Source organism: Ahaetulla prasina, chromosome 2, assembly GCF_028640845.1.
Source record: "Ahaetulla prasina isolate Xishuangbanna chromosome 2, ASM2864084v1, whole genome shotgun sequence".
In the NCBI taxonomy this organism is placed as follows: Eukaryota; Metazoa; Chordata; class Lepidosauria; order Squamata; family Colubridae; genus Ahaetulla; species Ahaetulla prasina.
The window spans coordinates 14,246,947-14,261,248 of NC_080540.1; the positions used below are offsets into that span (position 1 = coordinate 14,246,947).

The window sequence follows — 14,302 nt, forward strand, 5'->3', positions numbered from 1 at the left end:
CTTCATTGAATTTCATACAGCTAGTCCTCAACCTACGACCACCATTGAGCCCAAAATTTATGTTGCTAAGCAGGATATTTGTTGTGAGTTTTGCCCCACTTTACAACCCTCCTTGCCACAGTTGTTACGTGAATCATCGCCGCTGTTCGCGAATCCGGCTTCCCCCATTGACTTTGCTTATCAGAAGGTCAGAAAAGCGGACCACGTGACCCTAGGACCCTGCAACGGTCATAAATATGAGTCAATTGCCAAGCATCCGAATGTTGAACATGTGACCATAATGATGTAAGTTGTAGGTGTGAAAAATGACCGCGTCCCTTTTTTCAGTGCTATGGTAACTTTGAATGGTCACTAAACAAACTGTTGTAAGTCGAGGACTACTTATAGTGTGAATAGGTCATTCACAAGGACAGAGGATTACCATTACTATAAAATCCGACCGCTGCCCTTGCTCAACAACAGTTAACCTCCCAAGATGCTGACATGGATTTGCATAGCAAAATTATTGAGTCTCTACATTAGTGTTTTTCAGCCTTTGGCAAATTTAAGACCTGTGGACTTCAACTCCCAGAATTCCCCAGCCAACATGGAGACACTGCTCTACACATACTGTGCACATAAGAGGCCCTTATCTTCATTAATAATGCAATACGGGTGCTCCTCGTATTGTAGCCCAAAATTCCTGTTGCTAAGTGATACATTTGTTCAGTGAGTTTTGCTCCATTTTACGACTTTTCTTGCCACAGTTGTTAAATGAGTCATGATTGCAGGTGTTAAGGTTGTTAAGTGAATCTACTTTCCTCATTGACTTTGCTTGTCAGAAGACTGCAAGAGGATCACATGACCCCGGCACCACTCTCACCATCGTAAATGTGAGTCAGCTGCCGTGTCTGAATTTTGATCACACGACCATGGGGATGCGGAAATGGTCGTAAGTGTGAAAAATGGTCGAAAGTCACGTTTTTCAGTGCCGTTGTAATTTCGAACGGTCACTAAATGAACTGCTGTAAATTGAGGATTATCTGTATATATTCTAGAGATTCTTCGATCAGAACCTTACCCCGGGATATGGTATAGATCCCAAAGAGATATCCTGGAGACTGAAGGACTACATCCTTGGTTAAAAATGTCTATGTGTGTTAAATTTTGGAAAGTTGAACTTACAGTCGGATGGCAGCCCGTAGTTGCCCGTAGTTGTAATTTCGAACGGTCACTAAATAAACTGCTGTAAATTGAGGATTATCTGTATATATTCTAGAGATTCTTCGATCAGAACCTTATCCCGGGATATGGTATAGATCCCAAAGAGATATCCTGGAGACTGAAGGACTACATCCTTGGTTAAAAATGTCTATGTGTGTTAAATTTTGGAAAGTTGAACTTACAGTCGGATGGCAGCCCGTAGTTGCAACCGCTCTGGGCCCTCACTCTGATTCATACTAAACAGGGTGCTGTCAACATAGGCAAATGTCTCCAGCGACGATGCTGATGCTGATGCAGCTGCAATGAAGAGCCACCTGCCAAGATACTGCAAAAATGAGAATTTGGTTACTTCAGGTTAAATTAAGAAAACAAGCTGATTCTAAATCCCTATGCTTTATTCTTAGGCATAATCTTTATGTTGTGGCCAGCCGGCGACCAGCGGAGGTGGCAGCAGAGTTGGACAGTGAGAAGGTTGGAGAGGAACTTGGGCCAGTCCTGGGGGCTGGGGAAAGCTGGGACGAGGGCTCTGCGACAGAGGCAGAGAGGGAGCTAGACAGCAGCAAGGCAGAGGAATAGCTGGAGCCCGTTCCCAGTGTGCGTAAGCGCAGAGCTGCCAGAAGACAAGAACAACTATGAAAGCAGGGTTGACTTGGGAGTAAAGCCAGACCTTGGAGATGATTGGCCTCTCCCATAGGAAACAAAAGAGGAGCGAACAGGGAGGGGGCTTTTGCAGGAAACAATTCGGTCGGTTGGTCGTTTCAAGAGTGGAAAGTCCCATTGAGACTAAATTGATTTTAAATCTAATAACAGCAGCAAGATTACTAATAGGACAATACTGGAAGAAAAAAGAAGTACCTACAATAGAAGAATGGATATTGAAAGTTGCCAATTTGGCTGAGATGGCGAAGATATCAGCCTTTTTGAAAGACAATACGCAAGAAAGATACTTAAAGGAATGGAAAAAATGGATTGACTATATTCAAAGTAGATATCAGACTAAGAGTTATCAGACTGTTTTTGAATGATTATGATGTATTATTTTTGTTTGTTTTCGGGGGAAGTTAGGAATTGATGATTGTAGGGGTATAATTAAGTTGGGACGAAATTTTTTTAGCATATGTTTGTTTTATTTTTAACTATACCTTGTGCTCGTTCTGGGAAGTCGGGGGGGGAGGGGGGTTGTGAAGGGAGGGGGGAGGGGAGGTGGAGGGAAATGGGGGGAAAATTTTCTGTAAAACTTTTTGAATTAAAAAAAAAAAGAGTGGAAAGTCCTGTTCATGACTCTAAAAGATTCTGTGCCAAGTTTTGCCTTACTCTGCGTTTGGAAACAAGTTACGTGGAACTTGCAAAGCGAGGTAAGATGTGTTGATAAATATTTCTTTGAAAAACTGTTTGGACAAGCCTTGCTGACTGTGAATGAAAGTAATTCACAGTTGTGTAAATAAAAAAGGTTTTGCTGGGACTAAGACTCTGCTTCCTGCTTTTTAAGGGAACCTAGGTCAGAACACTTTACAGGCAGTCCTCGACTTACAACATTTACTGACCCTTCAGAGTTACCCTTCTTGCGACCTTCGTTAATGGGTAAACCAGATTCACTGAAGTGTAGCTAACTTGACAATTATCATGATTCACTTAACAACTGTGGCAAGAAAGGTTGTAAATTGGGGTAAAACTCACTGAACAAATGTCTTGCTTAGCAACGTACATTTTGGGCTCATTTGTGGTCGTAAGTCGAAGACTACCTGCATTTTAGAAAAGGACAATTCTTTCTCCATCGATTGTGTCTTTTGACACATTGTCAACTGCCAAAATTCAAAATATTGTCAGTTCAAGCTTTGAAGAGAAAATAGAAAAGAGTGGGTGAGGAAAGAACTAAGTGTTTCAATGGCATTCTCGTTACTAAAAGTAGAATTCTGTGTAATTTGGCAAATTGAAAGACGGTATGTCAGTGCAACAGAGGGAAATAAGCAAAATAGTCCCTACCCAACATCATTTTTCCCCAAGAAGAATAACCTATTTGGCCTTCTGTAGAATAGAATAGAATAGAATTTTTTATTGGCCAAGTGTGATTGGACACACAAGGAATTTGTCTTGGTGCATATGCTCTCAGTGTACATAAAAGAAAAGATACGTTCATCAAGGTACAACATTTACAACACAATTGATGATCAATATATCAATATAAATCATAAGGATTGCCAGCAACAAGTTATAGTCATACAGTCATAAGTGGAAAGAGATTGGTGATGGGAACTATGAAACGATTAATAGTAGTGCAGATTCAGTAAATAGTCTGACAGTGTTGAGGGAATTATTTGTTTAGCAGAGTGATGGCCTTCGGGAAAAAACTGTTCTTGTGTCTAGTTGTTCTGGTGTGCAGTGCTCTATAGCGTCGTTTTGAGGGTAGGAGTTGAAACAGTTTATGTCCAGGATGCGAGGGATCTGCAAATATTTTCACGGCCCTCTTCTTGATTCGTGCAGTATACAGGTCCTCAATGGAAGGCAAGTTGGTAGCAATTATTTTTTCTGCAGTTCTAATTATCCTCTGAAGTCTGTGTTTTTCTTGTTGGGTTGCAGAACCGAACCAGACAGTTATAGAGGTGCAAATGACAGACTCAATAATTCCTCTGTAGAATTGGATCAGCAGCTCCTTGGGCAGTTTGAGCTTACTGAGTTGGCGCAGAAAGAACATTCTTTGTTGTCCTTTTTTAATGATGTTTTTGATGTTAGCTGTCCATTTGAGATCTTGCGATATGATAGAACCCAGAAATTTGAAGGTTTCTACTGTTGGTACTGTGTTGTCAAGTATTGTGAGAGGTGGAAGTATGGAAGGGTTTTTCCTAAAGTCTACCACCATTTCTACGGTTTTGAGTGTGTTCAGTTCCAGATTGTTTTGGTTGCACCACAAGGCTAGTCGTTCGACCTCTCGTCTATATGCGGATTCGTCATTGTCTCGAATGAGACCAATCACTGTTGTGTCATCTGCGAACTTCAGTAGCTTAACAAATGGATCATTGGAGATGCAGTCATTGGTATACAGAGAGAAGAGAAGTGGGGAGAGCACACAGCCTTGGGGGGCCCCTGTGCTAATTGTATTTGCTAATGACAGATTTGCTCCTTGGACAATCCTTTTAAATAGATATTCTCACATGCACCATACATACCGAAGGATTCACTAAAAGAGATTCCTATCTAGTAATGTCATCGTTATATGGTAGCTTCACCGCATACATAAACATCAAGCCTATATTAGAGAGCCTAGAATATAGAATCATAGGGCTGGAAAGGACCTCGGAGGTCATCTAGGCTGCGTTGTTTCTCTGCGTCATATAATATATCTGGGTATATGCATAATTTTGTATTTATTTATTCATTCTTTCATGGTTACGTAGTGTATATTGGAGATGGTGACCCTTTGAGAGCTGTATGCAATGAAATTTTCATTTTAATGTATGCCGATCAGTATACATTCCAAGTGACAATAAAGCCCTATTCTATTCTATTCTATTCTATTCTATTCTATTCTATTCTATTCTATTCTATTCTATTCTATTCTATTCTCTAGTCTAACCACTTAGGTTAGGAGGATCTTATACCATCATGATCAGGGGTGGGATTAAAAAATTTAGCGGTTCCCTGCCTGGTTGCTGGGGGGGCGTGGCCAGGGGGGCATTGCCTAGTTGGCTTCCTGAACCACGGCGGGGGGTGGGAGGGGGCGGCATTTTCGCTCTACCCAGACTCTGGAGGCTTTCCTCGAGCCTCCGGGAAGGCAAAAATGGCCTCCCCCGGGCTCCAAAGGCCCTCCGGAGGGTGGAAATGGGCTGTTTCCAGACTTCCGGTACTTCTGGTAGGCCTGTTTTTCGCCCTCCCAGAGCATCTGTGCAGGCAGGCCCTGCACTTACTTGGCATCCAAAATGGGACACATGGAGACTCCTGGGAGGGGCAGGATGGGGTGAGCAGGATCAACCAGTCCTTGCAACCACCGATTCGGCAAACCAGATTAAAATTAACATCCAGTTCGCCCAAACTGGTCCGAACTGGCAGAATCCCATCCCTGATCATGGTCAAATGGTTGTCCAGTCTAGTCTTGAAAACCTCCAGCAATGGAGCACCCAGAACAACCACAGGAGGCAAGCTATTCCATTGATGAATTGTTCTCAGTGTCAGAAAATTTCCTTACTTCTAGGTTGAATCTCTCCTTAACAAAGCTTCCACTCATTACTTCTTGTTGCGCTCTCTAGGGCTTTAGAGAATAAGTCTATTCTCTTTTCTCTGTGACAGCCCTTCAAGTCATGGAAGACAGCTATCAAGTCACTCCTAATGCACCTCTTCGATAGACTGCTTGTCGTTTTTAAAATGTTCTCTATCTTTATTTTTTTAAAAAAAATATTTTTATCTGATAAAAATCTTCAGAGGAACTGAAAGCCCTTGCAGTCTTGGGAGTCCTAGTGGACAATCACTTAAATATGAGCCAGCAGTGTGCTGCAGCTGCCAAAAACGCCAACACAGTTCTAGGCTGCAGAAACAGAGGGATAGAATCAAAGTCACGTGAAGTGTTAATACCACACTTGGAATACTCCATCCAGTTTTGATTGCCACGGTGTAAAAAAGATGCGGAGACTCTAGAAAGAGCAAAGAGCAACAAAGATGATTAGGGGACTGGAGGCTAAAACATATAAAGAACAGTTCCTGGAATTGGGCAAGTCTACTTTAATGAAAAGAAAAACTAGGCATGACATGGTAGCAGTGTACCAATATCTAAGGGCTGCTACAAAGAAGAGGGGTCAATCTATTCTTCAAAGCACCTGAAGGCCGGACAAGAAGCAATGGGTGGAAACTAATCAAGGAGAGAAGCAACCTAGAACTAAGGAGAAATTTTCTGACAATTAGAACAATAATTAGTAGAACAACTTGCCTCCAGAAGTTGTGAATGTTCCAACACTGGAACTTTTAAAGAAGAGATTGGACACCATATGTCTGAAGTGGGGTAGGGTTTCCTGCCTGAACAGGGGGTTGGACTAGAAGACCTCCATGGTCCCTTCCAACTCTGTCATTCTGTTCCGTTCTGTTCAGACTTCCATGGATTAGAACTTTCTCCCCATAGATTAATACAGCTATAGTTGACTTTTATGAACGTGGACATACAATCATAAACCATCTTCGCTCACTGTTATTTAAAGAACCTTCCCAAACTGTGACTTGAATTGAATACTTTATTTGGCCGAGAGTGTGATTAGACTCACAAGGAATTTGTATTTCCATATTAATTTCCGCTTTCTAGATAAGATGGCTTAGTTGAGAATTCTAGGTAATCCCAATGTATCTGGAGTGATCAGATTGAAGAAAACTGCTATAGATACCGTGTTTCCCTGAAAATAAGAGCCTGTCTTATATTTTTTTGAACCCTGAAATAAGCACGTGGCCTTATTGCCATGCGCTCAAAAGCCCGATTGGGCTTTATGGCCAGCAATCACAAGCTAAGGTATACAAAATATACATAACCTCCCACCTTTAAAAATTTAAAACTTTAGATCCCCTCACAATAAAAATAAAGAGATAGGAAAGAATAATAAAAAGAAAAAAAGAAAAGAAGCAATACCAACTTCACATATTACTTCTTCTTACAGTCCATTTTTAAAATTAATCCATCTTCTCAAATTCAATTTTTTTCCCTACTTGTATATTCCTTCAAATTTCATAAATCCATTTCTCAAATTACAGTCCATCTTCTCGAACTCAAATTTTCATCACTTATATATTTCTTCAATTGCCATAACATTTAATGTCCGTTCTTCTTACAGTCCATTTTAAAAATTAGTCCATCTTCTCAAATTCAATTTTTTTCCCCACTTGTATATTCCTTCAAATTTCATAAGTCCATTTCTTAAATTACAATCCAGCTTCTCAAATTCAAATTTTTATCACTTATATATTTCTTCAATTGTCATAACATTTAATATCCAATCTTCCAATACTACTCCCAATCAAATATCATTTCGAATAAAATCTCTCAAATATAATATTTCCAGCTTAACTTCATAACTTTTACTATCTATAAACATGTCAATTAAAACAAATAATCATTTAAACTACATCCACAATATAACAGTAAACAATTAAAATCATTACATCCACATTATCTAAATTCATAAATTTCACTTTCCATCCTTCACAATTAAATAATATCATCCCATAGATTTATACCATACAAATAGCAAATAACAAAAATCCTATAATTTATATCCTAAACAAATCAATTCCAAAAATTAACCATAATCATCATATTCACATCTTAAACATTCCTCCCCTCTCCCATTCTATTTTCCATCATTTCCAAACCAATTAACTTAGCATCTAACAACAAAGGATTCCCACTCTTTAAAACATTAATATAAAAATGTCTCGCTTTCATAACTGAATTAAGAAAATACTTTCTGCCTCTAAAATTCAATTTTTTTCCCCACTTGTATATTCCTTCAAATTTCATAAGTCCATTTCTTAAATTACAATCCAGCTTCTCAAATTCAAATTTTTATCACTTATATATTTCTTCAATTGTCATAACATTTAGTATCCAATCTTCCAATACTACTCCCAATCAAATATCATTTCGAATAAAATCTCTCAAATATAATATTTCCAGCTTAACTTCATAACTTTTACTATCTATAAACATGTCAATTAAAACAAATAATCATTTAAACTACATCCACAATATAACAGTAAACAATTAAAATCATTACATCCACATTATCTAAATTCATAAATTTCACTTTCCATCCTTCACAATTAAATAATATCATCCCATAGATACCATACAAATAGCAAATAACAAAAATCCTATAATTTATATCCTAAACAAATCAATTCCAAAAATTAACCATAATCATCATATTCACATCTTAAACATTCCTCCCCTCTCCCATTCTATTTTCCATCATTTCCAAACCAATTAACTTAGCATCTAACAACAAAGGATTCCCACTCTTTAAAACATTAATATAAAAATGTCTCGCTTTCATAACTGAATTAAGAAAATACTTTCTGCCTCTAAAATTCACTGACAAACCCATTGGAACTTCCCATCTAAAATATATCTGATGTTTCTTAAACTCATCCACTAAAAAAGCAAATTCTCTTCTCTTTCTTAACATATTTGCTCTGGGAAGTCTGGGGGGGGGGGAAGGGGGAGGAGGGGGGGGAAAGGGGGGAAAAATGATACATGGATTGATTATTAATGTACAGTAATTTTTGAAGATATGAAATTAAAATTTAAAATGATATTGGGGATGCTCGACTGCCATTTCAGAAAGAAAAGGAGAGAGGAGTAGAAGGAGGGAAGAAAGTAGGTAGGAAAGAGTAGAGAAGGAGGAGGGGAATAAGAAGGTTAGATAGGGTGGAAGAAGGGAGGAGTGGAGAAGGAGGAGAGGAAGTAGTAAAGTGAAGGAGATGAAGGATGTGAAAGTAGTAGAGGGTAGAGAGGGAGGTTGTGAAGAAAGGAAGTGGCAATCGGGCAGGCCTGAATCAATAATAAATAAAAATTAATGATTAATGATGGATAATAGTTTGTACATAAATATAATGTTGGAAAATGGAAATAAAAATTATTTATTAAAAAAAAAAAGCCCGATTGGGCTTATTATCAGGGGATGTCTTATTTTCGGGGAAACAGGGTATTTCTGGACCAAACTATAATCTGCGAATTATAAAACAGAAAGTTTTCTAATCATGGACAGGAGATCCCAGGTCCCAGAGAGAGAACTCAGAATAAACTCTGGTTTGTTAATTGCTTTTGTCATAGCAGCTCTGAAAGCAAAAACATTTGGTTTGCTCTTGTTTTTCCTGAAAGTCTGAGGCCATATTATTTTCAACAAGATAGAGGACAAAAGAACTTTCCCATAAATTATGGTTGGCTTTAGTTAGTAGAAAAATACTCGGGATTTGCAATGCTGACCTCAGGCAGCAAATATCTTGGACCTGACTGGTCTTGCTTTGGTTAAAACTGCTTTTTGTTGGGGGTATTTTTTCTTCCCCATGCCTCTTTCCAAAACGCCACTCTTGACATTTAAATCATACCAATACTAGGTTGCATTTTTAAAGGATTTTTCTAACCAAGGTTGAAACCGGTCTCAAAAAGTGGGCTTTCCTGTCACCAGAAAGCTATTTATTTTCAACTCAATTCTTACTATAACTTTGAATTTATTGAGGATTGAGGCAGCAGATCAATTGTATAAATAAACAGTACTTATTAGCGAAACACATCGAAGACTAATTTAGTTTGAACACTGAGATTTATAAAACTTAGATTCACCAACCATGGTGTTTAAGTCTGGACTAGGTAAAGGACATTCTGGTTTGAGACTATTCTTAATCCTTTACAGATCCCTCGCATCCTGGGCATAAATTGTTTCAACTCCTACCCTCAAAACGACACTATAGAGCACTGCATACCAGAACAACTAGACACAAGAACAGTTTTTTCTCGAACGCCATCACTCTGCTAAACAAATAATTCCCTCAACACTGTCAAACTATTCACTAAGTCTGCACTACTATTAATCTTCTCATCGTTCCCATCACCCATCTCCTTCCACTTATGACTGTATGACTGTAACCATGTTGCTTACGATTTATATTGATATTGTTTTCTGATTGCTTATTTGTACCCTATGACTATCATTAAGTGTTGTACCTTATGATTCTTGATGAATGTATCTTGTCTTTTTATGTACACTGAGAGCGTATGCACCAAAGACAAATTCCTTGTGTGTCCAATCACACTTGGCCAATAAAGAATTCTCTTCTCTTCTCTTCTATTGGAAGTTTACTGGGTGATGTGGGCCAGCTATTCCTTCTCATCCCAATATACTCCATAGATCAGTTGTGGGGAAAAGCTGGGGAAGGAAGTGCTACATATGCCTTGATATGGAAGAAAGATGAGATAGAAGTGTAATAAAAGAATAACAACAATAATACACAGTACAGTTGTTATGTTTTTCCTCCATCTCTTTATGTGCCTGCCGTTTACCTGATGCACCTGAAATTTGGAAATTGTTGAATTTAGGTGGTTTTCCTCAACAACAGCAATTATTAACATGGCATCCTGCCTGGATTTTTAAATTTTTGGTTACCTGGTCCCGGTTCAGTTCATTAGCATGCAACTTCACAGGATTCTCACATGGGAACACGGCATCCACAAAGAGTCCATACAGGTAGAGCAGGTAAGTCCACAGGCCCTCCATTGCTTGGAGCTATTGGTGGCTTGCTCTGAGAATCGGTCTCTGAAGGTACATCTTGTACAGTTCACCTTTGCCCTCAGCTTGTTAAATGTTTAGCCCTCCAGGGTCTAGAGTCCGTTGCTGTGTGTTTTAGACTATGAGTGAAAATGAAATCCAGAAAGGTCCTACCAAGCAAGGCCAGGGGACTGGAAAGCAGACAAGCCGAGGAGGTGCATTTAGCGAGTTCTTTTAAAAATAGTTTTTATTCAGCATTTACATCTTTAAAATCAGTATTACATTTTTACAGCTTTCCGATACTGGTATCTTTGATAACATCCATTTTATCTTTTAACCAAACTATATACATATACATTTTATATATTACTAGCTAATTTCTATATTCATTACACTTTATAGCTATCTATTACACATTATCTATTTCATTCCTCTATAGCAGTGGTAGTCAACTTGGTCCCTGCCGCCCACTAATGGGCGTTCCAGCTTTCATGGTGGGCAGTAGGGGTTTTGTCCGATACTGAAGCACTTTCCTTTTATGAAAACCTAATGAAAATGTTTTTAAATAATGCTATGAAATTTTTTAAAAAAGTCAATTAAATTAAAAAAAAGGAAAGTGCTTCAGTATCGGACAAAACCCCTACCGCCCACCATTTCACCATTCCCCGTGAAAATTTAAATTTCTGAAAATATACTATTTGTATCGCCCTCACATAAGTTTAGTTCACATTACATAAGTGAAACTAAATGGCGCTGTAGTGCGACTGCAAACAAAAGATCCTTGTCCCAGAATAGCTTGCGCATCTCCCCCCACACCACCCAACTGTAACAGACAAGCAGAGCTGGTAGCCGGTGCCCCCTCCCCCAAACCCAATCCACGATGCGCGAGAGACATGTGCAGACGACGATACACAGCTCATTACTGCGGAACCGGTGGGCGGTTAGAAAATTTTACTACTAACAGAGATACAAAAGTAGGCAGTAGGTATAAAAAGGTTGACTACCCTTGCTCTATAGTATCTTTATATACTATATTATGTTTATATATTTATACATTAATTTTAGATTCTTTCTTCAACCAGTTATACTATCTATTCCATGTTTTGTAATATATCGTTTCCTCTCAGTCTTTTAATTCATTGTTAATTTATCTGCTTCTGCGCATTCTAACACCTTTTTAATTATCATCGAGTTTGATGGAGCAGAATTTTGCTTCCAATTTTGTGCAAATGAAATTCTGGCGGCCGTAATTATGTGTAGTATGAGGTAGTAAATTTCTTTTCTAATCTTCTGTTCCCAATTGTATTCCCAATAAAAATTAATTCAGGTTTCATGGCAATTTTTTCCCCTGTCATTTCCTCTATCCATTTTTGGATTTTTAACCAGTATGCTTTTGCCTTGGGACATGTCCACCACATGTGGAAATACGTCCCTAGCGATACGTCCTACAATGTTCCCTTATAGGTAGGAAGCTAATGTTGGGTTCGAATGGGAATTTCTTCTGAAGTGGTTTCATCCACAGTAGGAGCTTTGCGCTTTTAATTTTATGTTGGTTTTCTCCTGCCCTGGATCATCTGATTCAAAAAAAAAAAAAAAAGCAATTGGTTAATTTAAAGTAATATGTACCATTTCCCGTTGCTAAAGTTTTTTTGTCCCTTTGCTCAGGTTTTCTTCTTCTTTCTTGTTAATACCTCCTAGGCCCAATCCTGCATAATGTCTCCAAAATCAAATTGCGCAGATTATTTATAGGGACTAATTTACTAAAAAAGGAAAGTATTTGTAGCTCAGGGTTGAAATGAGGGGTCCTTGGTGCTCTCTGAGGTTGCTTGTTTTCTTGCAGATGTTTTATTACCCTAACTAGGTAATATTTTCAGTGGTAGTCTACTTAGCACTGATGATGTTACCTACCGTATTTTTTGGAGTATATGACGCACCGGAGTATAAGACCCACCTTAGCTTTTGGGGAGGAAAATAAGAAAAAAGCTGATTAGCAGGTAGATTGGCCTCCCGGAATACCTCCAATCAGCTGTTCCAGAGGTGAATTTTAGCAACAGGTTCCTTGGTTGTGAGCTCTGTACCTTGCTTTTTTTTTTTTTTGCTTTTTTTAATGCCTCTGAAAGCCTCCGAAACAGCTTCAGAAAAAAAGCCTCTGAAGCTGTTTGGGGGCTTTTTTTCTGTAGCTTCATTTCTGATGCTTTTTTCAGCCTCTGAAACCTCTGTTTGAGAAGCTGGGTGGGGCTACATTTGGAGTATAAGACGCACCCAGATTTTCACCCTCTTTTTTGGGGAAAAAAGGTGTGTCTTATACTCCAAAAAATACAGTAGTTAGGGTAATGAATAGTCTGCAAGAAAGCAAGAAAGCACAGGGAGCACCTAGGACCCCTCATTTACAGGTATTCCTCAACTTACGACAGTTCATTTAGTGACTGTTTGAAGTTACAATGGCCCTGAGAGAAGTGATTTATGGCAGTTTTTCACACTTATGACCCTTGCAGCAACATGGTCACATGATCCATATTCATATGCTTGGCAACTGACTCACATTTATGATGGTTGCAGTGTCCTAGGATCATGTTCTCATTTTTTTGCAACCTTCTGACGAGCAAAGTCGATGGGGAAGCCAGATTCACTTAACAGCCGGGTTACTAACTTAACAACTGCAGTCATTCACTTAACAACTGTGACAAGAAAGGTCGCAACATGGGGCAAAACTCACTTAATGATTGTCTCGCTTAGTAACAGAAATGTTGGGTTCGATTGTTGTCGTAAGTCCAGGAGTGCCTGTATAACAGCAGTATAGGGACTATATGGTTTTGTTGAAAAAAACGTCCACTCTGGGTTCAATTCCAAGTGAGGAAAAAGACACTGGATTCATGGAAGTTGTTTGGAAAGAAGGTTTATTGATGAAGAGGATCACATGGCTTGAGTTCCTGAGCAGAAAAAGGACCAAAATGCTGAGAGTGCCTTGGTTTTATGCCCTCTGTTGGGCTTTGAATTTGAGCTTGTATTCTGATTGGTTGTCAGACTCTCATGCGGCCATGCAGGGGCAACTCTGTGGTCTGTCCTGAGTCCCAAGCTTGGTTGAGCCTTGCTGGGTGATGCAATCTCCCCAGGTGCCATGTAGTGAGTTCTGTTGCTAGATGGGTAGAGTTAACCCTACCTTTGAGGGATCTTGGGTGAGGGCATTTGCTTATGAATAGACCTAGCTATCTCTTTATCTCTTAAGTGGGAACATCTGCTGTGGGCTATTGAGGAGGGTGGGGGCTATTAAAAGTGAGTCTGTTTCCTGCCTAAAACATGTTTCTCCATTTCTCATCCAGGGAAATATAATATTCTGCCTTTTTAATATTTCCTAGAATATTTCATTTTCCTAGGAGAGGGCGGGTGTTAACTTCCTACAATACCTATCATGCTTTTCATATTGCTTTTATATTTGCCTAGGGCCAGGGGTAAAATCCAGCAGGTTCTGGAGAACCAGTAGCAGAAATTTTGAGTAGTTTGGCGATCCGGCAAATACCACCTCTGGCTAGCCCCAGAGCAGGGTGGGAATGGGGATTTTGCAGTATCCTTCCCTTGCCACACCCACCAAGCCATACACGCCCACCAAGCCATCCCATGCCCACCAAGCCATGCCCACAGAACCGGTAGTAAAAAAATTTGGATTTCACCACTGCCTAGGGCTCTAAGAAGAGTTATGACTAAGAATATACACAATATTAAGTTGACTGAAGAATTAACACATTTTTGGAAGCTTTTTAGTTTGATGATCTCTTTATCAAGCAAAGCACTGGAGGGGTAGAGCAAGGAGGAAAAATGGGTCCCAAAATAGGGAAGAGGAGAAGCTTCCAATCTATTCCTTGGGACTC

General features: G+C 39.2%; 1 protein-coding gene across 1 annotated transcript in view; it reads right to left on the minus strand.

The window, feature by feature from the left end:
• Positions 1 to 10,468, minus strand: part of APOM (apolipoprotein M) — a 29,253-nt gene extending 18,785 nt beyond the window's left edge. Inside the window, exons 1-2 of the mRNA XM_058169563.1 lie at positions 10,335 to 10,468; positions 1,386 to 1,528 (exon numbers count right to left, since the gene is read on the minus strand). Coding sequence (XP_058025546.1) covers positions 1,386 to 1,528; positions 10,335 to 10,445 — 254 coding nt within the window. The 5' untranslated portion in view covers positions 10,446 to 10,468. The remainder of the gene's footprint in view (positions 1 to 1,385; positions 1,529 to 10,334) is intronic.
• Between the last annotated feature and the right edge of the window lie 3,834 nt (positions 10,469 to 14,302).